Source organism: Simochromis diagramma, unplaced genomic scaffold (genome assembly GCF_900408965.1).
Source record: "Simochromis diagramma unplaced genomic scaffold, fSimDia1.1 OVJJ01000732.1, whole genome shotgun sequence".
Lineage (NCBI taxonomy): Eukaryota > Metazoa > Chordata > Actinopteri > Cichliformes > Cichlidae > Simochromis > Simochromis diagramma.
The window spans coordinates 42,741-70,321 of NW_024387183.1; the positions used below are offsets into that span (position 1 = coordinate 42,741).

At 37.3% G+C, this 27,581-nt stretch overlaps 1 protein-coding gene and 1 long non-coding RNA gene across 2 annotated transcripts in view; one reads left to right on the plus strand and one right to left on the minus strand.

The window, feature by feature from the left end:
• Positions 1-794: 794 nt before the first annotated feature.
• On the plus strand, positions 795-27,242 carry LOC120745038. Its single transcript, XR_005698545.1, has 4 exons — positions 795-805; positions 3,670-3,681; positions 7,440-7,445; positions 27,146-27,242. It is a non-coding gene; the product is annotated as an uncharacterized LOC120745038 (long non-coding RNA).
• Positions 996-27,581, minus strand: part of LOC120745035 (obscurin-like) — a 33,090-nt gene continuing 6,504 nt past the window's right edge. The window contains exons 4-14 of the mRNA XM_040049642.1: positions 27,196-27,462; positions 5,308-5,592; positions 4,646-4,936; positions 3,892-4,149; positions 3,391-3,639; positions 3,108-3,227; positions 2,794-2,856; positions 2,654-2,713; positions 2,263-2,325; positions 1,992-2,054; positions 996-1,880 (exon numbers count right to left, since the gene is read on the minus strand). Coding sequence (XP_039905576.1) covers positions 1,873-1,880; positions 1,992-2,054; positions 2,263-2,325; positions 2,654-2,713; positions 2,794-2,856; positions 3,108-3,227; positions 3,391-3,639; positions 3,892-4,149; positions 4,646-4,936; positions 5,308-5,592; positions 27,196-27,462 — 1,727 coding nt within the window. The 3' untranslated portion in view covers positions 996-1,872. The remainder of the gene's footprint in view (positions 1,881-1,991; positions 2,055-2,262; positions 2,326-2,653; positions 2,714-2,793; positions 2,857-3,107; positions 3,228-3,390; positions 3,640-3,891; positions 4,150-4,645; positions 4,937-5,307; positions 5,593-27,195; positions 27,463-27,581) is intronic.

Consider the following 27,581-nt stretch of genomic DNA (forward strand, 5'->3'; position numbering starts at 1 on the left):
CCAGCATGCTACCTCTGAATTTGGACACAACACTTTTTTGTAGAGTGCTTTGTGTTTAGTTCTTCGTCCCCTGTCTCGTCATCTGTATTTAGTTTCAGCCTTCCTCCCCTATGTTGCATATCCCCTCATTATCCTGTGTCTACATATTGCCAGTCTTCCTTGCCCTTTGTCGTGTTCTCATTTATGGTTGTGTCTGTCCTTGTGTGTTTGGTCAGAAGAGGTTTGGTTTCAGATTATTTATTTATTTATTATTTATTATTACAACTAATTTGATTAACTGTTGACAGTATCTTGAGTAGGCATAAAAGGAGAATATTTAAGTGGCAGAGTTTCACCAACTTGCAACAAACTATATCTACAAAATGTGGAACGATTCCAGAGTGATAATTGATCATTTTCCTCAGCTTGAAATTGTGAAGACTGTGAATGTCTCATTATAACAATACATGTTTTTTTTTTTTTTTTTAAATTGAGAGGCTGTAGAAACTTCTGCATACAAGGACAAGACTGAAATCTGGCATGAAAATCACAGTATGATTGTATTAACAGGAAATTTTCCAGGTTAAAAGTAGAGACACCTCATATAAGATAGACTCAGTTTGCATTTCACTGTGGTGTTCTTTTTTGTCCTTTTCAAACACAAATTCAAAATGATACTTCACTGACTTAAATGCTATTCTTGCTGGCATAATAATAGCTGAGCTATCTGACACAACCTGCAATCCAGCTGCCAGAAAGTAGGGGAGGGAGGGAAACATACAGATTTTCCAAAGACTGATTTTTGCTGTTGGTGATGTTTGAGTTTGTTTTTTGGCAACAATAGAAATGGGGAAATACATTTAAATGTAACCTGCTGTTTATGGTATATTATTTGTTGTTTATATACTGCCTATACAAGTTTCAATAGCTATTCAGCAGGGTGGCTTTGACATTTAAAGGTTTGAAAATAAAAATAAAAACTTGAAACATGGGGAAAATATTATTTATTTTTTTCGTATTTATTTTAAACAGACTCATACAGGCTGTTTCAGTGTGAGGAATTTCAGTTTTACGACATGTCACATTTTTTGTTGCTTTTTTTCCAACTTCCATGTCTCAGCACCACAATGACCACAATTATTTGTCATTGCTTTTCACAGTGTCTTGCATACTTAAATGTAACAGTGATAATTATCAAAGTGATTTTTCCACTGTGCTTTTTGCCTGAACTCCTTGTTTACTCTCTGCTGTGTGCTGATACCATGAAAAAAGACATCTCATAAACAGAAGGCTTTTCGCTGAAACCACATGCTTAGTTTCCCCATTTTGGGGAAATCATGAGGCTTTTCAGTTGATAAAAATAAGCCAGAGGCAAAATAGAAAGTAACCAATAGAGGTCTTTTACACCCAAAAGAGTAGCAAATAAAAACATTTATTTTATTCACAATATATAAAATGACTCTAAAAAGAGCTAAAAGATAAATCCCTCTCAAATAGAATAACAAAAGATGATAAAAAATAAGACAGGACAAACAAAATAACTAAAGTAAAATGGACAGAGCAAGCTTGAAGTCCAGCAGTATCCTGTTTTCATAGCAACAAAAGTCATGGCAAACAACTCTGACTTTAAGTTGCGCTGTATAAGAAACTAAATATATGATCACACATTTCAAACTATTTATTTATTTATTTTGCAGCTGTTTGAACAGGATACATTCAAAGTTTTATACAAAACCTTTAACGATGAATATATATATATTTTTTTTAAAAAGTGTATTTTAAAAATATATAATCTTCATAAAAATGAGAGCATAGATTTAAATTAAAAAATATCAGAGGAGCAAGAGTGGCTTCATAAAAAGCTTCTTCTTGGCTTTGCTGCTACAGCTCTCCTCACTGACCTGTAAGACAAGCACAAAAAGACAAAGTGATTTCCAACATGTAAAGATATTATGAGCTGAAGACATTTAATAATGTGAAGAATAAATCAGCCTGCATGGCAGCAGAATTACTGAGAGAGCTTCCTGATGTGACTTCAGAATAAACTGCTGCATCAGCTGCAGGACTTGATGTTCCTGTGAATGAAGAGAAGATCATTGAAAACAATAATATCATTAACCAGGAGGAAACTGGATGTCTCCACTAATGCAAAGAGTAAGATAGATTTTATAATCCAAGTAATGAATACATAAATATAAATATTAAAACAAACAGATTTACATTTTAAGAGCAGATAAACATGATGAACAATATTCAGTGGAGATGATGGCAGACTTTGCTCACCTTTGTTTTTCTTGGCTTTTTCTTTTTTGGGCTGTTTGACCTCAGCATACATCAGACTGTCCTCTAAAAGAGACGTCAGAGCTCAGGACACATTTGTTCAGCACAGATATGATACAAACATGTTGGATACATATGGACTTTAAACTTTTTACAACTACAGTGAAAGAAATGAGAGTGAAATCATTTGTTGCCTGTGACACTTCAGCTTTGCATGTGTGTGTTTTGTGATTGAGGTCTGGGTCAGAATCTGTGGATGCTGTGATTCAGTAAAGCTGAAACACTGATTAGTAAGTGAATAACTAAACTCCATGTTGACCTATAATTACCTGCAATATAATGATGTGATGACACATTCAAGTACAAACACTGAATGAGACTGTTGTGACTGTACCTGCAGCTCCCGTCTTCACCTCAGAGTAAATAACACAGTCCTCTGGTTTGTGATGCTTCCCTGTTAAGATGATCAGATTAATTCACAAAAGAAAATAATTAATACAATTTTTTCCCCCACACAATGTGTGCTTTGCATACTCCTCTTTTCAAAATCTTTAAGCTTAATGAGAGAATATGTGACATCTTGGGTTTCATCTGTAACTGCAATAAAAAAAGAAAAGAAAAAGAAAAAGTTAAATGTTTATAAACATATCACGAGATAGTCTTCTTAAATCTCACACCTTTTTCATCTCTAGGTGTTGCGTGCTTTTCAAACTGGAGTACACCAATTTCACTGTATTCAACTTGTGTGATTACATAAAGATAACAGTAGTATTAGTATATGTATGAATAATTAAAGTGTATGTAGTAAATAAACTCTCTAATACAGAGCGAAAAGTAGAGGCTCTTACACTTGGACTGTCTGCAGCGATACAACAAGAGCAGGAGAATAATAATGAGAGAGACTCCACAAACCAGTCCAACTATCAACCACACAGGAGATGAAGAGCTGTCAGCTCCTGACACAGTTACTGTGACACAAAACAGAAATTAATTATTAATAAATTATAATCTTATGAATAAATACATTTATAAAATAGAGCCGAGTGACTTTGAGAACTAAATCAGACAATCTAATGTTCCTTCTCAGTCATAGGTTTATAAAAATCCATCGCATGTTTTGATCCTGCTCACCTTTAACTGACATCCAGCTCTGTGCTGACTCTCTTCCTGAGTACTGACACTTGTAGAAACCTTCATCAGACTTTGACACTGCAGAGATCTTCAGCTCCCCTCGGGGATCATTTTGAAGAAGTTTGTCATTGTGATAGAAAAACACATTGGAAAGTATTTTTTGTGTTCTCAAACTGCAGCTCAGACTAACAGAAGCTCCCTCAGTCACAGGATGAACAGGACTCACCAGGATAGGAACATTACCATCATCTGTGACACAATCACACACAATTGTTTCAGTCACATCAGCTGGTGCACACTTTGAGAAAAAGCTGACAAACAATAATAAGAACAGATTGTACAAATGTTCATCATGAAGATCTGATCTTGTATATTTAAAAACTTGCTGTATGTGTTTTATTTTTCCCACATGAAATGACTTCACATACAGCAAAGCTGGGACAAATGTTCATGTGACATTTAAATCATTCAGATCCAAGAAGTAAATGTATAATAACATACTCTGTACAGTGATGTTGACTGCACTGCTGAACTCTCCTGATCCAGACTCACACCAGTACACTGCAGTATCTGACTTTGATGTGTTGATGTCACATGTGGATCCAGTCATTCTCCTACAGTCAGAGAGTCGGCCGTCCTCAGAGAACTTCCTCACTCTCCACTCAGTGAAGTTTCCCTCACAGGTCAGTGAGACAGAGTCAGAGGTGAAGTGTTGCACTCTGTCAGGACTCACTGTGAGAGACGCTGCTGAGCGAACATCTGAAAACAACATGCAGTGAAGACACAAAGCTCACAGATGTTAGGATTTTTTTTAATTTTTTTTTAATGGCAACGATTATAATCTCCTTATCTGTCAGTGTTTTCCTCATATTTGTCAGAGCCGTTAACTAGTTAGCATTCTCTGTTGATCTTTTTTCTTTAAATTTCGTATTTTTGGCTGTTTTATCTGTACATGCACTTTTATCTAAGTGAAAATAATTACAATTAATAAACACAAAGTTTCTTACTTTTTTTGATAGTGACAGTGTAGAGAGACAGGAAAGCAGGGAGAGTGAAGGGGGAAGACAAGCAGCAAAGGGACACAGGTCGGACTGCTGCCTAGCCATACGGCATATAGGGTCACCTACCTATTTCACTGAGCTAAACATTAAACAAGTTTTAAATAAAGACTTTAATCACAGTCAGAAATGAAAAGATTCAATTCTCCTTTGGAGGTAAACAACAGCTGCACTGGTTACAAGAGAATCAAACTGACCTGCAGACCAGACAAACTTTGGTTGACTGTGATCAGTGTGATACTCTGGGTCTCCTCTTCCAGCTCTGCACACATATCCTGCTGTGTGTGTCTGTCCATGAATGATGCAGGAGTTGTTTGCAGTCCCACTGCCATCAGGTAGCAGCTCATAACTGGAGGATTTCTCTGATAGATCAGGAACAGCTTTATACCAGTAGAAGCTCCATCCTGCAGACGGATGTTCAACCTCACAGTTCAGAGTTACTGAGGCTCCAGGACTCAGCCATGATGGAGACACAGTGAGGACAGATCCTGTTGGAAAGTAATGAATATTATTTCGTCAGGCTCACTCTCCATTTTTTCTCAATGCTTTTCTCAGTGGTTTTTTTCCCCAATATGTTTTCCTTTTTTATGTTCTGTTAATCTGATATTGTGATATTTAAGTGGGTTTTATGTTTCATATTTGTATTCTTGTGAAAATTAATATATTTTACTTGACTAGAGAGCACTTTTAGTCAGTTCCCATGGACTCTACATTTTACATGACTGTTCATGTTCAACAATTTCCAATAAGAGCATTATTACAATGCCAAAGAGGTTACCATGAAATATAATTTTGTTTTTCCTTCATAGTAATCCTCAGTCATCAATCTATTTAACATTGTTGGTGAATACAAACTCACCAGTTTTCCCAATCCTGACTGACTGGCTGTCCTCTGTGTAGTAAACTGGGTTTCCTCTTCCTCCTCTGCACCTGTAGAGTCCTTCCTGTGAGACACTGATTTGTCCATCTGAGTGGAAAACTGCATCTTGTGTGGTCAGGGCTTCAGAGGATTTCTCATCTCTGTACCAGTAGTATTTCCATCCAGATGATGATGATGATGGGTTCACAGAGCAGTTCAGTGTCACACTGCCCCCTACTGGTATGATTAAACTTTGTGCTGTCAGTTTGGCTCTGGGTTTACTTGCTGTTGAGGTGACAGGAAAAAGTACATCAGTACATCACAAAATACAAATGTTGCACAAACAAATTGCTTTTAGATATTTTCTGTCCTGTGTTGGATTTTTCCTGCCTTGTGAATAGCATCTGATGCAGACCCATGTATTTATTTATATATTTGTATAATAATAATAATAATAATAATAATAATAATAATAATAATAATAATAATAATAAGAAGAAGAAGAAGAAGAAAGTTACCATTAATAGTCAGAGTTCACAGATAGTAACTTTCACATTTAGCTCAAAAGTGCAGCTTTCCAAGTCTTAATGCAAATTTGCATCAGACAAACGTTTTAAAAGAAGGCCCTTTCCAGTCTGAATCTGTCATTCTTATCCATTTTAGATCGTACTGTTGTACAAATGCATTGTGATGCAGACCCAGTTTTCTGTTCCATTACAGAGCCTATAACACCTTCAGACAGACCTGGATCAGTGTCACAGTTATCTGGGTTGAGACACTGATATAGATGATTTTCAGTGAAAACATGTTGAGATTCTGAATTAATGTAAAAGCACTTAATAAGTACACAAAATGGCAAACTAATATTGAATTCTGATTTTCACGCTTTTAAAAACACAAACTACTGCAGATTAACTGGCTCCACTCTGAGGTTTGATTTTGTGAATGAGGAAATGAAACCCAGTGTTAGTCAGCTGGTTCAACTGGAGCAGAAGAGGATGAGTCAGGGAGAAACTCTGAGTTTGTTAAAGAAAACCTGTCAGAAGCCTGTTACCATGGTAACTTGGTAACCTAACTCAGAGTTAGGGTAAGTTAACTGTCTTTCTGGAACAGAAACCCAGGGTCTCGCAGCTTACAGAGAATGTTGTTAGCACAGATCACATAATGATCCATTTCAGTTTAACATAAAACTAAAAATTCAACTCAGACCACTCTAGAAACAGAACAAACAGATTCAGGTCTTTCAGTTTGTCACTTTTGGAAATTACCGGTTTCAGTAATGGTGACTTCATTGCTCTCTTCTGTGTAGTAAACTGGATCTCCTCTCCCTCCTCTGCAGCGGTACAGACCTCCTTGTGAGACACTAATAACTCTGTTTGTTTCACCTTCTCTTATGAGCTGGATTTCAGAGGAGACTGAATCACTTCTGAACCAATAAACATTCCAGCCAGCAGAGCCCTCCACAGAGCAGTTCAGTGTCACACTGCCCCCTGCTGGTATGATTGAACTTTGTGCTGTCAGTGTGGCTCTGGCATTTACTTGCTGTTGAGGTTACAGGAAAAGAGAAATATCAGATTTTCACTCGGTTCAGGAAGAACTTTGTTATAGAAATAATAATAACAACTTATTTTTAAAAGTGCCTTTCAAACACCTAACGACACTTAACAATAGAATAAAACACATAAGAGAACAATGACAAAACGAAGAACAACTTCGAGACAGAGAGATTCCCACAGCCTGGGAGCAGATCAACTGAAAGCTCTGGTTTCCATGGTGCTGAGATGGAAAGAAGGCACAACAAGTTGGATGTGAGCAGGCAGAAGAGGTGGTGCTTATCAGGTTAGAAAGTTAGGGAGGAGCGAGGTTATGACGGGCCTTGAAGGTGAGCAGAAGAATTTTGTTTACTATTCGGAATTTCACAGGGAGCCAGTGAAGTTTGTGAAGAACAGGAGTGATGGTAGGAGGGGGTACTGGTAATAATGCGGGCAGTGGAGTTTTGAACCAGTTGAAGCATATGGAGGGATTTTTGGGAGAGATGCAAGAGAGAATTACAACAGTCAATGTGGGAGGTAATGAGAGTGTGGACAAGACTGGGTGGAAAGAGAAGGACATAATCGATTAATGTTGCATAGATGTAAGTAGGCAGAATGAGTGAGATTATTGATGTGAGATTTATAGGATAATAAACTGTCTAGGAGGACACCAAGGCTCTTAACCTGAGGTGAAGGGAAAAATGTGGAGTCATCAATAGTGAGTGAGAATAAGTGCGTCAGAGATGCCAAGAGAGGAAAGTCTGTTTAGAAGGATGGCGTGAGAGAATAGTGTCGAAGGCTGAGCTCACATCCAAAAGGACAAGAATGTTGAGAAGACCAGAGTCAGCTCTGAGTATTCTGAGAAAAGATCACACTTTACACATTCACTCAGTCATTTAGCTTCTAGCACCAAATAGAAAACATTTACTTGCATGTGACACATGTCTTCATGCAAAAACTACAGATTCCCTCTGATTTATTCTTCATCTATTCAAAGACAAATGCTTACACAAACAAATTACTTTTAGATGTTTTGTGTCCTCTCTACATTTTCCTTTAATAACACTCAAAGGTAACATGACACTGAATGGTGTCTGTTATTTCTGTGGGGGCTGGATCATATTTACACAGAGCCTACTCTCCCTTTGCCTTTGTCATATGGAAATGACAGTAACATCACATAAAATACAAAAACAGTATTTCACACACTGTTTGAAAACAGGGAGATTCAGAACACTGTAGGTACTATTTCTGTTATTCTAGGGTCTTTACCTTACTGACTGTTAACTGAACTGAATTGATTTAAGTGGTCTATGAATAGACGAAGAATAAATCAGAGGGAATCTGTAGTGTAGTTTTGTATGAAGACACTCAGTCTAATGTGCCAGAAGCACCAAACAAATCACTGAGTGAATGTGTGATAATTTCTATGACAAAATTCTTCTTACAGCAAATGTTCACATAAAAATATTCAGTTACAAATCCAAATAGAAGCATAAAAACTTTGTTGCTTGTATTTATTTATCTGTGTGTTATGTGTTTTATTTATTTCCCCACAACTAAAGAAAATACCGAAACGACACTGCACAGAAAAGTTAAATATGTAATATTTATGAGCCTGTTCAAAATGGAATTTAATTGGTTCTGGACGTTTAAAGTGTTCCAACATTTTAACATAATGAAAATTTGTATTTAATATTATTTGTTATCTGTCCATCTCATGTATAGTCTTTTTTCCTGACAATTTTGGCAACTGCATCAGATTTTAGTATTTTAAAATGTTATATAAACTGTTAAAAAATGTGTTAAGAAATCATTTAGAGTGGTACAGGAGGTGTGAATCTGGAAAGAAATATCATGCATATTCTATAAATGCAAAGCAAAGAAAAATAAATTTCTCACCGTCAGCATTTATGTAGAAGAGTGTACTGAGCACTAAAATAAAGATTGAAACATCAGAATCAAACTGTCAGAAAATCAAACAAGACGAGCAATGAAAGCAATAAAAACAACCATGTATCCAACATAATGCTCCACATTAAACTGAGCAAAGGCACCAGCAACGTTTTCCTTAAGAATCATAAAATTAAACCGTTTTAACCAGTTATAGACTATAATGCTCACAGATTAGAAGCTTTTTTTTAATTAACTAGTGCCATTCAAACAAAGCTAGAAATGTACTTACACAATAATAAGCCCGTTATGCAGTGCAAAGTGTATCCCATCTTCACATCTAGCCGTGCCCCACTTGGATCCTCGCCAATCTCAATCTGACTGTTTACTTAATATAAATTATATTTATTATAAATAAAAAATGCAGAATGATGAGAAGCTGCATTTAATACAGACAAGAGCAGAGCTCTCAGCTTCTTCTTCTGGCTGTGGCCTCTCTGTGCTTCCTTTTTTTATACAAACCTCACACAGCTTCTGTAGCTTTGACCACAGCAGTTGTGTGACGTGTTTGCATTTCCTGTCTATTGTAAGCATAAACATTTGTTTCTTGTGTTGTTATATTTCTCTATTTTTGTGTTGCCAGCTGACATATTTCTTGTCTGACCTGACACTTTTTTTTCCTAACACTGATAGATTAGTATGAAGTTTTCTCTCTCTGTTTCAGAGTTGGATTGACCTCATATTTACATTGTCCTTGGGTTCATTTTTATGAGTATGGCGTATTATTGATGTACCACCTGATTTGCTGTTAGTCGTTCACAAAATGCTTCTTCTTTTTTCCATCTTTCTGAAATGTGTCAATCAAATATTTCAGTCATTTGGAATAACAATAACAATAGCACCTTTGCTAGACTGAGTTTCTACTTTGGAGCCTGTATTTTCAGTGAAATATGCAAATATGTATGCTTATATTGTGTTTCACTGTGAGCTCAGGTATTATCATGCAGTACTGTAGTGAACAAAGCTCCCTTAACCTCAGCATAGATCTGTAAATCTTATCATGTTGTGGTTGAGTTCCTGTTTTAAATTTGTTTGTCACCCCAATCGCAGGAAATAACAATTTGTGTGGTTGAACTGAAACAGCAGACTTTCATATTTCACAAACTTAAGGCAACATTTAAATTCATAGTTCAATTTCTAATTTCTAGTTTAACTTATTGAAGGAACATATGGCATTAAGACATAAAATCTAAAGACAGCCTGAAAATGACATGAAAAAAGTCCAAAAAACGTTACAATTGGCAGATGTTTACACACTTTTATATACATCGGCATGACTGTGATGGTAATTTTGTCCTTTTAATGGTTTATGTGAACTGTTCTTATTCCAGGGTGAAATTGTACAGCATATATCTTTCATGACTAAAAAACAGGAACTTGGTGCACATGTATGACTTCTTGATTAGAGACAATCCAAGATTCAAATATTTGCATCACAATGGTAAACATGGCTCTGTCCCAGCTTTGTGAGAAATTCGAAACAAGTCAATATTTTTTTTCTAAAAAATGGTACATTTAAGATGCTTTCTACATTTTATTTTGAACATATGGATTTATGAGATTTGCAAATTACAGCATTATGGTTTTTTTTTCTCAATTCTATTTTAACCAGTGTGCTGACATTTTAAGAACTGTGTTTGTATTTTGAAGCTAAGAGTTGTACACTAACAGGAATGTGACACAACATGAATGTGAAAGCAGTTTTATGTTTACATAAAAGCATTTCAATCAATCATCAATATTGTGAAAATAATTTTGACCATAATCATGCAACCCTAATAAATGAGAAGACAATTCATATAACATGTTTTTAATAAAACTACTTGCATGCGGGAATGGTTGGTTAGAGTTGTTTCATGTGTGCAGCAGTCGAGCTCTCTCTGATAACAGTCATCACTCTGAAGCAAGTTATCTGATTTTTTTTTGCCTAGTGAAGAGATGGTACAGATAAGCTTGTAGGTATGTGGTAACTTACAGTTATACCACACAAAAATATTAGCACATTAGTTTATTTGGGTGATACTGAGTGTAATTCTTACCATCTTATCATGGTTTCAAAACTTGTGAATCTGAAAGGACAATAATGTGCAACAAGGGTCTATTTTCATGTTCATAAATTATTCAGCGATGCTTCTTGTTTTGATTTCATTAGTTCAATTAATATTTTTTTAATAATAATGTAAACAATGAGAACAAAGCATAAAGAAATATATTTTTTTTACTATTGCTAGAATACTATACCTATACCTTTATTTTTTTTAAATAAAACAAATTCTGATTGAGTTTAGATATTAGTTTCGATTAAATTATTTATGTTATTTACAGTTTTATTTCCTAATCATACTACTCAATCTCTTTTTTGGGACCTTTGTCCAAACTCAAATAAAAAAACTAGTCTTTGTGGTTTCAGAGCTGCAGCATCATTGTCCTGTTTAAAAGTAGTTTAAAAGTAGAGACACTTCATGTCAGCCAGGCTCAGTTTACATTTCACAGTCAGTTGTTTTTGTCCTTTATAAATATAAATTCAGAAAAATCATTAATATTATTCAAGTACAGGCAAATCATATACAAATGTGCACAAAAAGCAAAGTCAAATTTCCACTCTGCTCTTGGCTTGCGTTCCTTGTTAACTCTCTGCTGTGTGCTGATAACATAAAGCATGACATCTGCTGAACGGAAGACTTTTGACTTGAACCACAAGCTGCATTTCCTCTTTCCTTGGTGGCCCGCCCAGAAATCTTAAAGTAGATAAAAACAAACCTGTGACAAAAAAACAAAACAAAACAAAATAAAACACAAAACAAAACACGTAAGTTCTACATGTAAGTCTTAAAGGCTAGTCGGGCCAATATAGAATTTTTTTTATTCCTTCTTGGAATTTATTAGATTTTTTTTTGTTTGAAAAATGTTTTCAAAGTCTTACATTTGTCAGAAATTGTACAACATTCTCAATTTTCAAAGAAGTTTATTCAAAGACATCAACATATGTCAAAAACAATCTGCTGGGCTTCATTCAAGAGCTTTAAAGTTACCAAATCTTCTACTGATGTTTTTGTTGAGTGTGCGAGTTGATATCAACAGCAAATTTCTCCATCATTCAAAATATGACCTCACATTTTAAAAACCCTGATTTTGTTCCAGATTTGTCTTTAACTCTTTCAAGTTTGAATCATGAAATTAATTGCCACAAAATTATTTTTTATTTTAAATGGAACATTTATTGAACCTTCTGATATATTTTTTTAAAACATAAACATTAATTTGTATTTAAGTTTTATTTTATTTATTTTTTATTTTATTTTAACTTTTTTTGCAATTTATTGCTTAAAAGAGCATTACGACATTTATTGTGTTTACTGTTTACTGGATTTACATCTTGATTAGTTGGTGAAAGGATAACAAATAAGAATAAAAATTAGAATTATAATCATCATTATCTGGTGGCTGATCATGAAGGAGAGAGGAGTCAATCTGAGAGTCGCTTTGGATCTCTCTTTTGTGTATAGCCGAGCTTTGATTAATGTGCAGAGACTGAGTGAGACCAAAACATGAAGGAAATACTGTCGGTTTAATAAAGAACATGTAAAGTGAGGTTTAATGTTCAAAAGGAGGGATGAGTGCTGCTGTACCAATGTGCTAAATAATGGATCAGTAAAGATAAAAAGATTAATTTTATTCCATTGTTTTGTGCTCTGTTTATTAAACATGTTATGAAACAAGATCAAGTCTCATCCTCTCACTCTGTGTATCAACACAGCAGCAGAAAAAGAATAAATAATACAATTCTCCAAACGACTGATAGAAACTGCTTTCAGTTTGAAGCACAGTGCTGATCAGGCAGGCCACAAAGCTAACCTCAGGCTTTGTGTTGCGGATCTCGATGTCATCCCGCACCTGCAGATGGCGGACGTGAAACTCTCCTGCTGTACATATCTGAACGTGAAATCTTATGTGCTGTTTAACCTTGTTTGGCCTGCCAGCACCTATTTGTATTTTTACAAATAGCCACCCATCGCTGAGTTTGCACGCTAATTTTGTCTCAGATTATGTCATAGTGTTTGTCGCTGCTGTCTGTTGTGTTGCTGCTGCAGGTTTCCCATGAATGCATGTGGTTTTGTGTTGTCAAAACAGCAACACACCACTGAATATCAATAGCTTGAGAGTGTCTAATCTAGGGCCTCCATCCTCAAATCAATTTATTTTGTATGCAGTTATTAAAATGCTGCCTTTAGACTGTGTAATTAAATATATCTGATCAGAAGATATAGCCATACAGCCAAAACATAGCCGGTTACATGCAGACTTAGAGGATGAACTGTACTGTGCAAGCCTTTACAGTATATTTATCCACATACTATTGAATCCACAGCACACATGACAGGCACAGTGGTTTTAAGAACACTGGGCATAATCTGAAAATAGTTACAGAAGCATAATAGGATATGGTTTTATTTTAAACGTCTGAACAAGAAAAAAGCTGATATGTTTGCGGTGTACAGCTGAGTGTAGCTTGTAGCTGCTGACTTGAGTTTAAAAGGAAGGAAGCCCAGAAAGGGTGTAGTAAAAAGAAGACAAACTCTGAAGAAGAGCTTCAGTTATGAACCACACTGCCTCCTACTAACCATTCTTTGCATTACACCAGTGACAAAAAAATATCTCCATATTGCCTGTATGTATGTGTTCAGCCCCCTCTCAACAAAAATTATTGTGCAAAAGCTTGTTTATACACTTAGATTCAATCACGAGCCCTCAGTTTCTCACAGACATTGAAAATATGTTTTACCTCCTCTAACACACAGGCCTTCATTTTATACTCGTGGCCACCTTTTAATGTCACAGATGGGTCGATGCTTTCTCTTGATGAATCAAACTGCAGTGAAGAGGTGCAAACAAAGTCTGTACAGTGATGTTGGTGCTCACACAGTCCAATCATAACCATTCTGTAAGGATTCAGTGATACTCTGTCAAAATAATACTTCACTTAACAGACTTATCACACTGCAACATGCCATGCTGCAAATAATACATTCTGAAGTCAAAGTCTTTATCACTTACCATCAGAGGTGTGGGAAATATTTAACACCCAGCCAAGTAGATGAATGTATTATTCCTTAATCCATGCATCCATCCAGCCTCTTCCACTTATCCAGGGCTGGGTTGCAGGTGCAACAGCACAAGCAAGGATGCAAAGACCTTCCTCTCACCATCTTACAATGCTGTGATTGCAGCCATTCTCCGACTCTCGGTGAATGGTACTGATAGCCATTGATCAATGGTCTTTGATCAGTGATTGTTGAGCAATGGTCATGTCAATTTGCATATTAACGATCAAGGAACTGACCTTAAAGCCCATTGTTCATTCAGTGGGCTGGTTTCAGGCATTATGCACATGTACTGTTTATAATGTTAGGGAAACCTGGTGTCAGCTGAGACTGAAGACGCCACTTGGATGAATGACCAAATGTTTCTCCCACTGAAAACATTAGATCCAGATGAAAATAACAGCTTTGTTCAGCTTGCACAGCTTCCCATCCAGTGTGATACTCAGCCTTTCCAGCTTTCTGCGTTACCTCAAGTGGAGTCCTGTGCTCAAGTCGGTGCTAATTCAGCTGTCTGCCTCCTTTGGTCAGTTACTGGGTCATACAGACCGTCAGCCTGTCCCCTCAGGAGAACACACCAACCAAACAAAGGCACAAAGCATTAGGGGCTCCAACTTATCTCTCAGCTCAGTCTTGAATCCTCCTCACCTGATTCATCACTGACCCCAAACAGCAAAGGCATCTGACAGGATGGTGTCGCATGTTCTTCCATTAGTGCATTAAACATGTATCATATGATAAAAACACTCCATCAGTTTGACTAAGAGAACTTCGACCGCTTACCCCTCACATTTATATTTGGTTTATATCCAATTTTGCAGATTTCGGTATAAACAACTGGCTCTGCTTCCCTGTATTTTGAAGGCCTTCTGTAAGCGTGACTCAGAATCTGTTGTCTCCAGTCTGGCACTTGACAGCAACTCTGCCAGCGAGCATTTCCAATCCTCCTTTCTTCTTTGCTCTGAAACCTCGGGCAAGTTATTAAGAAACTCTTCAGTTGACACGGAATCTTCTCTAAACTCACTAAAATGCAGCTTTGAAAAATAATCTCCAGCTCTTTTCCATCCTCAGATTGAATACAGTGAATAAGGTGATTTTGTCCATTTTTCGTCTCCGTACTGAAGAAGAACTTAGCAGGAGCATCTATTTCAGCAATAGTTTGAAAACAGACGTCAAGACAGGAATTGGCTTACCATCCCGATTATCTCCGTTATTTTCGTAGGTAGCCAATAGCCCCGTGATTATCAGCAGTTACCACGGCTGACTAGCCGCATCAGAGCCAGTTCTCTCAAAAACATTTTAAATCCAGCTACAGGCACGTGACTGGGCAGACGTCACATGCAGTAAATTTGGGCCCATGTGCGGTTTGGCCTTGCAACTTCTGATTGGTTGCAGTGACCCGAATGGGCATCATTACTGTGATTCTATTGGCTCAAACAATTAAAAAGAGGTGTCAATCATTCACATTGGACAAAAGAAACCAAAGTTACAGCCCCTCAGAGGCCAATTAAACGCTCCATGCGCACGGCACAAAAGGCCCATTGCTATGTGAATGTGTGGTTTATTCTTTAAAAATATTCAAAAACATGCATTTTTAGGCCTGTTAATAAAATTAAATCATTTCTGCTCTTTAATATCTAAAAAATTCAATATGGTGTCCAATGTGTGCCAAAATTGGACATTTTTGTACGACTGGATATTTATGTATTGACAGTGCTGTAATTTTTCACTGTTTCAGTTTAGAAACCTAAATCTTTGCATAGATGATGTTTACATGTTGGTTATCGAATTTCTGGAATAAAATCTCAACTAAAGCATAATTTAAAAGAGTTATATGCTAAAAAAAAAATAAAGAAATAAATTAGGAGAGGAAAAAAGTCTACTTACTTTTTCTGTCTTCCAGTCTCAGTAACTTTGACACAGTAATATCTGTTACAATATTTACACCTCTGATTAATTTTCACAAGTGTTAGCTTTATTTTGATACCAAGATTGTATACTCAGGGTTTGTAATTGCAGATAAATAGTCAATTAATTTTGGGCATTTCATTTTCGAGCAGGAAGCTCCGAAACCCCTTTGGGGCTTAACAGGCCAGACAAATCACAAAGGACCTTAAGAGACAGTGAGTTAAAGTGGACAGTATATCCTTAGTTTCTTAACACAAAATTCATTGTTGCAGGCAGGGACAGCGACAGTGATCCCCTTAAACAGATTTTTAGTTTGCTCATATTGCACCGAGTTATTGGTTCTGTTATTAGTTAACTAACATAAACTAATGTATTAGCAGCAAGCACCCAGTGATGTCATGTTCTGTACTGACACAAGATGGCACAAGAGGAACTGAAATAAGGATACTAAATAAACATTCTGAAGCCCAAAGCTACATAAATGTTAGTCAATCCCCATGCAAATCTATCTAGTCCTCAGACACATTCTGCAGACATAATGTATCAGAAACAGTAGTGCTGAGATGATAATAATAACAATGATGACAATGATAATCTCCTTAGCCACAAATCTTAAAAATATAATACAACATAGTAGAAGTGCAGAATAAAATAAATGTTGCAATTCATCATAGCCTGCTACAGTTTCACAAAATACATATTTTGCATCTTTATACAAATGGGATAATGTTTGTTTGTTTGTTTGATTTTTCACTGATCACAGAATTTCTAACTCTAACTTATGAAGGATTATAAGTGTTTTGTTGGCCTGAGTTTCTACTTTAGACTCTGTACTTTAAGTAAATTGTTTTTTTTTTAATTGATTTGGTTTTTCTTTTCATTATTTATTAGAGGAATTAAGTTCAAATGTTTCCTTCAGGCTACATAAAAACATGCATATCTATTTTACTGTTAGCTCAAATGTGTTTAAAATATACAATAGTGAAATGGCTCCTTTGACCTCTACATAGATCTGTTAATGTTCTCATTTTGTGATGGATTTTTATGTTTGACCCCAAACACAGGAAATGACTCATTGTGTGGTTGAACTGAAACTAAAGACATTGTATGTAGAGTTACTTGAATATACACTCAAGGACCGTACGTGCCATCAACAGCTCTTTCAACAGTGCTCAAAATCATCAGTGCTGAACCAGAACAATAGATTTTAAATATATTTTAGAAACTACAAAAAAGCATATATATATATATATATCTATATATATATATGTGTGTGTATTCTCTCTCTCTCTCTCTCTCTCTCTCTCTCTCTCTCCCTTATATATATATATATATATATATATATATATATATATATATGTATGTATATATGTATGTATGTATGTATATATATATATATATATATATATATATATATATATATATATGTATGTATACACCACCACCACCAGCTTTTTGTAAATTCCTTGGGTAAAATCTTGGTGTCACCTTTTACTACTGTTACAGTAATGGGATAATATTCGAATGAAAGAAAAGCAATAAATCAGATACTGCTTCATTGTATAAAACACTTTAAGAGTGAACTGGACCAAAGCTGGCCTATAAGTGGCCGGCAGAGGGAGTGTCTGCTTCCCCTATAATCAGAGGAAGCCCAGACAGCACAACATTGACTTTCTATCTGTTTTCACACTGTGTCATGCATACTTAAATGTGCCGGTGAAAATTATTACTATTATTTCAATATAGTGCAGATCATATGAGCATTTGTCAAACACAAACAGAACAAAGTCAAATTCTTCTCACTGTACTCTTGTCATCATTCCTTGTTAACTCTCTTCTGTGAGCTGATAACAGAAAACAAGACATCTGCTACACAGAAGACTTCAGGCTGAAACCACAGGCTGCATTTCCTCTTTACTAGGTGGCCCAAACAGACATCGTGAGGCCTTACAGTGATAAAAATAAGCCCGTGGGAGAATAGTCAGTAACCACCAACAGTATTTTACACACATGTAGGCTGCTTAAAAGAACAAATACTTAATTCTGTAATGCCATCATTGCAGTTTGATGTTGTGTTATTCTTGCTTAAAGTTGCTTCATGGTGAAAATGTATCACTGTATTTCTTTGCAGATTTGAATAGAATATAATTGTCAAGAATGTTTTGCATCTATCAACAATGCAATACCATCTGGCAAATTTTCCTTTTCACTCTTGCTGCAATCCTAGCCTAGCTTCAACAACTCTTTTCCATTTCTTTATGGTGGCTCATCAACCGTATCTTTGTGGAGGTATCAGAGCTATGCACATCACCCTTTTCTTCTCCATTCTTCATACATCCCCTCACTTTCTAAGATTGTCTAAACTATCATTTTCCCCGATTTGGTCGATCTAAATTTTTTATTAATATGGGTCAAATGTGACCTGGAACAACCTCAATATATCTAAATTTTAACAGGTCAAAAATCAGTCAAATTTGAACTTAACAATATGTTAAAAGCTACAAAGCACAGAGAGTTTATGTTAAAAAAAACAAAACAAAAAAAACACATACACATATGATCTTACTCTTACTTAATTTAAACAGCTCTCTCAACTGTACATTTTTTCTTCTTTTGCTTTGTACTGATGTCAGCTCATGCAGCAATTTACTTGATATGGTTATGGTCATCAAATAGCCATCTGTGTCCCCAACCCCCTCACAGTGTGTGGGTGTGGGTGATGCGCCGTTCACTTTGTGGTGGTTTTTTAAGGTTTGCTGTGACACTAAACACAGGAAATGACCCTTTAGATGGTTGATCTTAAGCAAAGCAAAATCCTTTGAATGAAAAAATAAACTCTAAAAACATGTGTTTATTTATTGATTTATTTTCACCAGTAACTCTAAGTGAGCTCAGTTTGACAAGAGGATTTTGCACAGACATGAGATTCGAGTTGTGCCTATGCCTCCTCCCCCCTGCAATAACAGACCAGCAGATGTCTGTGCCTGGAGATTAGATTTTTGTTGCATATAATTAACATAAAAGTAAATAATAATAATATATATATATCTATACACATATAAACATACATATATTTTGTATTGTATGTTTCGGAGTTATAGCTCCTGTTGCTCCTATTGCTGCTGAGACTACTTTCGACTTTATATTCCACATCTACTCCAGTTGCTCCTTCACGCCCTGGTATTTCTCTGTTTTCTCGTGCTCCTTCTTCCTACTGTTGCTGTCTGCTGGGTAGCCACATCTACCACAACTGCAGTCTACTGTTCCTTGTCTACCACCACAAAACTCCCCCATAAAGTGCACTGATGATTCAGTTCACTTATTAGCCTATTAGCTGTGACAAATAACAAACACACACTCATATAATATCAAATTAATTGCATGTTTACTCCTACAGAACTGTTCATATTTGGTCATTATCCATGAATATGTGACTAGCACTGTAAAAGAGGTTGTAGGATATAATATAATATAATATAATATAATATAATATAATATAATCTTAGTCTATCATGATAAGTAAATGAAGTCTCTGCACATTGCTTTTCTCCCCCAATACCTACAGGAAACACAAGCAGTATATTGCTGCTTACAATAAGTTTTGAAAGGTTCTATCACATATTAAATTCAGTTTACAAGGTCTGGTGTCTACTGGTGTTTTTTCATCTTAACAAAAGAAATAAAATCTAGTATAGCCTGAAAAAAACTTAGCTGAGCTGTCAAGAACATGTCAAACCAAAATGCAACTAATGCCTCAATTATACAGTCTCTCTCTGTGACGGTACACCTTCACTTTATTTCCATGGCTTCAGATCACACCAAAAGTGTTACTGGGAAACTTTTTTTCACACTAAATTCTATTAAACATTTGAATGCATGACCTCTGCCCCTTTTACCTGCTCTGTGCATCTTGACAAAGCTTGAGAGAAGAAGAGAAATGAGAGACACAGATGCATCTGATGTATTTCAAGAGTTCCCTAAAACAGTGGTCCTCAACCCCTGGGCCTCGGACCGGTACCGGTCTGTGAGTCGTTTGGTACCGGGCCTTGAGAGTTGAGGCTCAGGTGTGAAATGTATGGTTTTCAGTGTTTTTATCAATAACTCAGCTTCCCTGGGTCTTTCCCCATGTTGTAGTTGTGTGTCTTATTTTGAAAGAAATGTTTACGTGTTACCATAGCGACCAGAGAGCATTAAGGGGCAGAGAGAAGGATGTTACTCTAAATGTAGTTGGCACATTTCAGGAGGATGCTGCTGATAAAGTTACACAATTACACAGTGAATTCATGTTTATTATTATATTTGCAAAATGCCACAGTTTTTGTCTTGGTCGTATCATTTTATTTTGTTGTATTTATCGGCGACACCTTAATCGCAGGTCCGTGAAAATATTGTCTGACATTGCCCTAAAACCATGTTGACCAATCAGAAGCTTGAAAGGAGATCATGTCTTATGGAAATCTGAAACACACTTATGTACATATAACCAGGTTGTCTTTGTTAGATTTATTAAAGTAACCAGTAAGTAACAAGTAATCAAAGAAGTAAAACAGACCATCAGATAAAGGCAAAAAGGAAACCTTGTGCTACTCTAAGTGGTCTGATGTGAAATCAGCATCATACTTAAAATTTACAGCATCTAATGAAGTAAACATCACAACACACATTTCTATACATGCATATATATATATATACACTCAACAAAAATATAAACGCAACACCTTTGTTACTGCTCCCATTCCCCATGGGATGGACGTAGAGACCTAAAATTCATTCCAGATACACAATATAACCATCCCTCCCAAACAGTGGTCACAAATCAGTCCAAATGTGTGGTAGTGGGCACATCTGCTATATTGAGATAATCCATCCCACCTCACAGGTGTGCCACATCAGGATGCTGAGCTGACATCATGAGTAGTGCACAGGTGTACCTCAGACTGCCCACAACAAAAGGCCACCCTGGAATGTGCAGTTTTGTCTCACAGCAAAATGCCACAGATGCCACAAGCAATGAGGGAGCGTGCAATTGGCATGCTGACAGCAGGAATGTCAACCAGATCTGTCGCCCGTGCATTGAATGTTCATTTCTCAACCATAAGCCGTCTCCACAGGCGTTTCAGAGAATATGGCAGCACATCCAACCGGCCTCACAAACGCAGACCTCGTGTAACCACACCAGCCCAGGACCTCCACATCCAGCAGGTTCACCTCCAAGATCGTCTGAGACCAGCCACCCAGACAGCTGCTGGAACAATTGGTTTGCACAACCAAACAATTTCTGCACAAACTGTCAGAAACCGTCTCAGGGACGCTCAACTGCATGCCCGTCGTCCTCATCGGGGTCTTGACCTGACTCCAGCTCGTCGCCGTAACAGACTTGTGTGGGCAAATGCTCACATTCGATGGCGTCTGGCACGTTGGAGAGGTGTGCGCTTCACGGATGAATCATGGTTCACATTGTTCAGGGCAGATGGCAGCTGAGAATGTCCCAGTTCTTGCATGGCCAGCATACTCACCGGACATGTCACCCATTGAGCATGTTCGGGATGTGCTTGACCGGCGTATACGACAGCGTGTACCAGTTCCCACGAATATCCAACAACCTCGCACAGCCATTGAAGTGGAGTGGACCAACATTCCACAGGCCACAATTGACAATCTGATAGACTCCATGCGACGATGTGTTGCACTGCATGAGGCAAATGGTGGTCACACCAGATACTGACCAGTTCTGGGTCCCCAGACCCCCAATAGCGCAAAAAACTGCACATTCCAGGGTGGCCTTTTGTTGTGGGCAGTCTGAGGTACACCTGTGCACTACTCGTGATGTCAGCTCAGCATCCTGATGTGGCACACCTGTGAGGTGGGATGGATTATCTCAATATAGCAGATGTGCCCACTACCACACATTTGGACTGGTTTGTGACCACTATTTGGGAGGGATGGTTATATTGTGTATCTGGACTGAATTTTAGGTCTCCACGTCCATCCCATGGGGAATGGGAGCAGTAACAAAGGTGTTGCGTTTATATTTTTGTTGAGTGTATGTTCCCACCCTATTTAATATACAAAATACATTCAACAAAAATAAAAATAATATGGACTAATACAAAGGTAGACTCTATTAGTTCAATAAGAAGTATAACTTGGAGGAATTGAACATGATTTATTAAGATTGAGAAATGAATTAATGCCTTTGGCAATTCAACTTCAATGACCCATCATGGCAGAACAGAATCCAAACAGTGATAGGACTTAGGAGAGTTTCCCCTGGAGTCTAAACTCTGGTGGTGGTGAAGATGAAGACTGAGGCTTGGATGGAGCTCTGACTGAGGTGTTAGTGAGGTGGAGATTGGGAGGATGTGGGTGACGCGAATGAAAGTCTGCAAGGGAGAACGATATAAGAGCACTGACATCCAAAGCATGCACACATATTTTACTTGTCATCAGTTCCTATTTCAATTTCAGAATAAAGGCTTCGTCAGATTTAGGACACATGTATCCAAAGCTCTGTAGCTTTAACAGTAAAAATATATCTTTTTCTCTAAGTGTCATTTTATAGCATCATTGACTGGGATTCACATTATTGTGGTCAAAGCTCTCTGTAGTGTCACATTTCCATATAAAGGTGATGGTATTAGTACATGTACTAACCCATACACCCTGTTTCCTCTGACACTGCTGATGAAAAGTTAAAAAAATAAAAATAAAATAATTATATATTTTATTTTATGTACTTACTTCTCTTATCAAGAATAATAGTAGATGCTACATTAATGTATTCATGTGCTGGTCTCTCTACACCGTTAACCTCTAAGAAGTCTATTAAAGTTTATACTGTACCACTTCGAGTGATTCCAGAGTTTCTGATCGATTCATAGACAGAAAGATCACCTACAGCAGAGTAAAATACAAGAAATAAAGTAAAATTAGTTTTCTTTTGTTTGTTTTTGTATGTCTGTATCTTTAGTGGTAAATGACTTTTAATAGTTACAAAAGTTATCATTTTTAGCGCTGACCGTGGAGAAGAGAGGAGTAAATCTGAGTGTCACTTTGGTTAGGAGTTTGGGGTGCAGCAGAGGATTGATTGATGTTTGGAGACTGGATGAACCTAAAACATGTCGTGTAAATGTAAAACTCATGTGTAACATTGTCATGCTTAAAAAGAACAGAAACAGTACTATACAAACCTGTTTCTACAGCGATCTGTCAAAAAAGGGAATGAAATGCTTACTGTAATCCCTTTAAAGCACCAGAATGTATAAACCCTTCAGTCTAATATAAATATGTGGTAGTCTCACCTCTTATCCTTGTGTGGCAGCATATACAGCACAACAACACAGGAACAGTGAGTAAACTTCCAAAAACAAGTCCAATGATGAAAGGCACAAGAAACGAGTGGCTTTCACATCTGAAACCTTAAATTATAAAATATAAAACAACATAAACGATGGAATAACATTTTGGATGTAGAGAGCACAAACTCTGAGTGGTCAGTGACAGAAAAGCATAGATTACAGCTAAAGTCAGACTAAAATGAAGAAGTCAAACTACATGTATCTTTTAAAGACAAGAAATGTGATAAATACTACTGAGTAAGAGTAAGTTAGTAACTTAAAGAAATATGAACATAAATCCAAGCAGGATGTCCTTAAAACTCCCTGAAAAGTCTTCAGTTAATCCAAATTGCTGCAGCAAGAGCAGCAATCTAGGGACTAGATTAATGACAGGGACTAGAAAGAGAGAACATATTTCTCCTATATTATTGGCTTCCCTTCATTGGCTTCCTGTTAAATTCTGAATTGAATTCAAAATCTTGCTCCTCACATACAAGGTCTTAAATAATCAGGCCCCATCTTATCTTAAGGACCTTATAGTACCATATCATTCCATTAGAGCGGATCGCCCCATGCGTGGGGCTGGATGGCGCTAACGCGTCAACGAGCTAACTGCGCTAACGCGTTGATGCCGTGCACCCCCACGCACGGGGCTAGATGCTAGATGTTTCTTACTGTTAAAAAGGAGTTTTTCCTTCTCACATTTGCTGAAGCACTTGCTCATAAAGGGTCATATGATTATTGGGTTTTCCTCTGTTTTCTTTGTATTATTGTAGCGTCTTTACCTTACAATATGAAGCACCTTGTGGCAACTGTTGTTGTGATTTGATGCTGTATAAATAAAACTGAATTTTAATTTTTACAATTTTTTTGAAAATATATAAAATGATTTATTAAATTAGGAATTTATATTAGATGCCTGAGTTAGCTTTTGTTGCTTGATATTTTTCATGGCTGGGCAAAAATTTTCACAAGCAGGAGGTTGAGGAAATGCAGTAGCATGCAAGGACCTGGAGCCACACATATGAAAAATGCTGCAGAGACAGCCATCATTGGCTTTGAGGTATGAACTCTGAGTTGGTTAATGTGTTTCACCACACCAGACGGTCATAGCATGGTTTTGTGTGCGTACACCATGCCAAAATAAATAAATAAATAAAAAGCTGTGAGATGCCAAATTGACTCCAAACCCACAGGTAGCAGGACCTGGCTATCATTGGTGTATTAAAATGTTGAGCGATAGTAATAGATAAATAAAGAAGAATCAGCCCCTTCATCAGCAGTATGAGCTGCTGGCATCTAAATATTGTTTTGTTAACAGATTACTTTTATTTATTACTTAATTCTTTTGTTGCTGGTACCTATATTCATCTTTTGAGAGCGATAAACAGAAAAGTTGTATCTGGTGTTCTATTCCTGTCAGGATTTTGCTGTAAATTGAAACAAAAGTAATTCAGATCTATTGTACAACAAAATATAACAGATTCTCATTTTGGCTCCCCAGGTTTTGAGAATTTTAGCAGTTTCACAATCAATTATATATATATATATATATATATATATATATCCCTTCTTTTGACCAAGTAGTTTAAGACATGGGACAAAAATAATGAATAATAATGAATGAATCAATAGCAAAGAAAATTTTTTCAGCTGTTAATTTGATGTTAATTATGGATTTAATTTGTTTTATATCTGAACAAAATACAACACTTACCATTTGTCTCAATTGTGACTGAAACACTGTCCTCTGTGAAGAAAACTGGGTCTCCTCTTCCTCCTCTGCAGTAATAGATGCCTCCTTCTGCGACACTGAAAGTGTGGGATGATGTTCCATTTGTTATTCTCTGGGCTGCAGAAGACTCTGAGGTACGTCTGAACCAGTAATATCTCCAACTTGCAGAGTCGTTCACAGAGCAGTTCAGGGTCACGCTGCCCCCCAGTGAGGCCTGAGGTTTTTCAGTTTGTGCTGGTCAGTTTGGAAAACACAAGTAAAGCATTAAGGTAGAAAAAAGATGGTTACTTTATTACATCTTTATAGAAAAGAATGTCAATATTGTTAATTATTATACATGTAATCCATAACATCGATGCAGGACATGCAAATGTCATAAATGCAAATTTTATTCACAGTATAAGATAGAAAACCTATCAAAATGTTTAAAGTGATAACATGTACAATTTAAATAAAAATATTTGCTAATTACTTATCCTTATCAAGGTCATAGGGGGGCTGAATTTCTATCCCAGCTACCACAAGTCAAGATGCAAGGTACACCATGGAGATGTCGCCAGGCTGATGCCCTGGAGACCGACCTGGGGAGGGTGCACAAGTTGAGCACCTACTTGCTGGGCCTTAGCCCAAAAAAAGGACATGGGACCACCCACCTGTAGACCTGCCATCCACAGGAGGCAGGCAAAAGGGCGACTGCAGTGTGTGCTTGGTGGCAGTCAATGGCATAAACCGTGGCAAACAGATCCCTGGCAAACCGATGGTTTGTTCTCTGCACCTTCAGGTTGGGGAAAGGGTCCTGACTGTGATCTGCAGTTATGCACTGAACAACAGTACCTGCCCTTGTTGAAATCCATGGGTGGCTTGCTTAAGAGTGCTCCACCTGGGGACTCTGTCGTCTACTGGGAGACTTCAACACTCATATGGGAAACTACACTGAGACCTGGAGGGGTTTGATTGGGAACAATGGCCTGCCTGACCTGAACCTGAGTGGTGTACTGTTACTTACTTTGACAGCATTCTAAAGGGAGACTGAGGACATTAAGTCTGAATGGACCATTTTAAGCACCTCCATTGCTGAGACTGCTGCACTGAGCTCCGGCTGCAAGGTGGTTGGTGCCTGTAGTGGTGGTAACCCCCGAAACAACTGGTGGGCACCAGAGGTGAAGGGAGCCATCAGGGAGAGGAAGGAGTCATGTTGGGCTGTTCAGCTGAGTTTAAAGTGGCAGAAATAAGAATCAGCACCTCCAAGTCTGAGGCTTGAGGTCCTCAGCTGGAAAAGGGTGGCATGCCCACTCCAGGTCAGGGATAAGTTGCTGCCCCAAGTAGAGGAGATTAAGTATCTTGGGGTCTATTTCACGGGTGAGGAGAGGAGGAGGTTTGGAGATCTGCAGTTACTGGTTTCCTTTTATACACTCCACCTTAGCACTTTGTGACTTTGTGTCATGGTATCCGGTCAGGTGTCCCAGTATTCTGAGTTTTAAATGTATTCCTACCTCAGGATTCCTCCGTCGAACATACCCTGACCATTATTCTCATCACAGCCATCTGTTATGTGTTTTTTAACTTTTTGAGTTTACTATTAGCCATTTATCATCACCTTATCTTTATCAAAAATAAAACATATAACTGATAGATTCTGTTATTTCAAACATATGAGTGTACTGGTTGGAAAACAACTAGCTAGTTAATAAACAAACTGGAAGACTGAACAACAAGATAGAATCAAAATATAATGGAAATACGTTCAATTGGCTTTGAAAGTATTAAAGTATAGAATGACAGACAAACAGTGCAGATCACAAATACAATGAGTCACTGTGCCTTGTCAGAAATACTGTAACAGTTAAACTCACAGGTTTCCTCCACAATGAATTCACTGCTGTCCTCTGTGTAGTAAACTGGATCTCCTCTCCCTCCTCTGCAGTGGTACAGACCTCCTTGTGAGACACTAATAACTCGGTTTGCTTCATTTCCTCTCATGAGCTGAGCTTTAGAAGAGACTGAATCACGTCTGAACCAGTCAAACTTCCAGCCAGCAGAGCCCTCCACAGAGCAGCTCAGTGTCACACTGCCCCCTGCTGGTATGACTGAACTTTGTGCTGTCAGTGTGGCTCTGGGTTTACTTGCTGTTGTAGTTACAGGAAAACATACATCATATTATCATTTAGTTCAGGGAAAATAACAATAACAAAATTAATTAATTAATAACAAAATAAATATTCAAACTTCAAATATCAGTTCAGTTTTGAATGAACACCAAAGAGTAGTAGACAGATGTAAACATGAAAACATTAAATATCAGCATGAATCATGGTCCAACTCACATGAAACTGTCAGTCTGAAGGCATCACTCCATCCTGTTAAGAGATAGTCACTGCTACCCCGACATCTGTAGTCTCCACTGTGGGACACTGAAACTCTGCTGATCCTGTATTCACTGGATGTTGGAGGGCTGTTTGTGTTGGGTGCTGTCCATTCATATTTCCACACCTTTCCTTCACCTCCCTGAATCTCACATCTGAGAGTGATTGTGTCACCAGTGAATATCTGAGACCAGCTGTGCTGCAGTTTCACTGTGATCCTGTTACGAACTGAGAAAAACAAAGACATCACTGTTTCCAGCAGCAGCTTATTATCATAACTATTTGAATGATTAGTGTTAGAATTAATTTCAGTGTGCAGACTATGTATTGGTTGCAATGATAAAAAG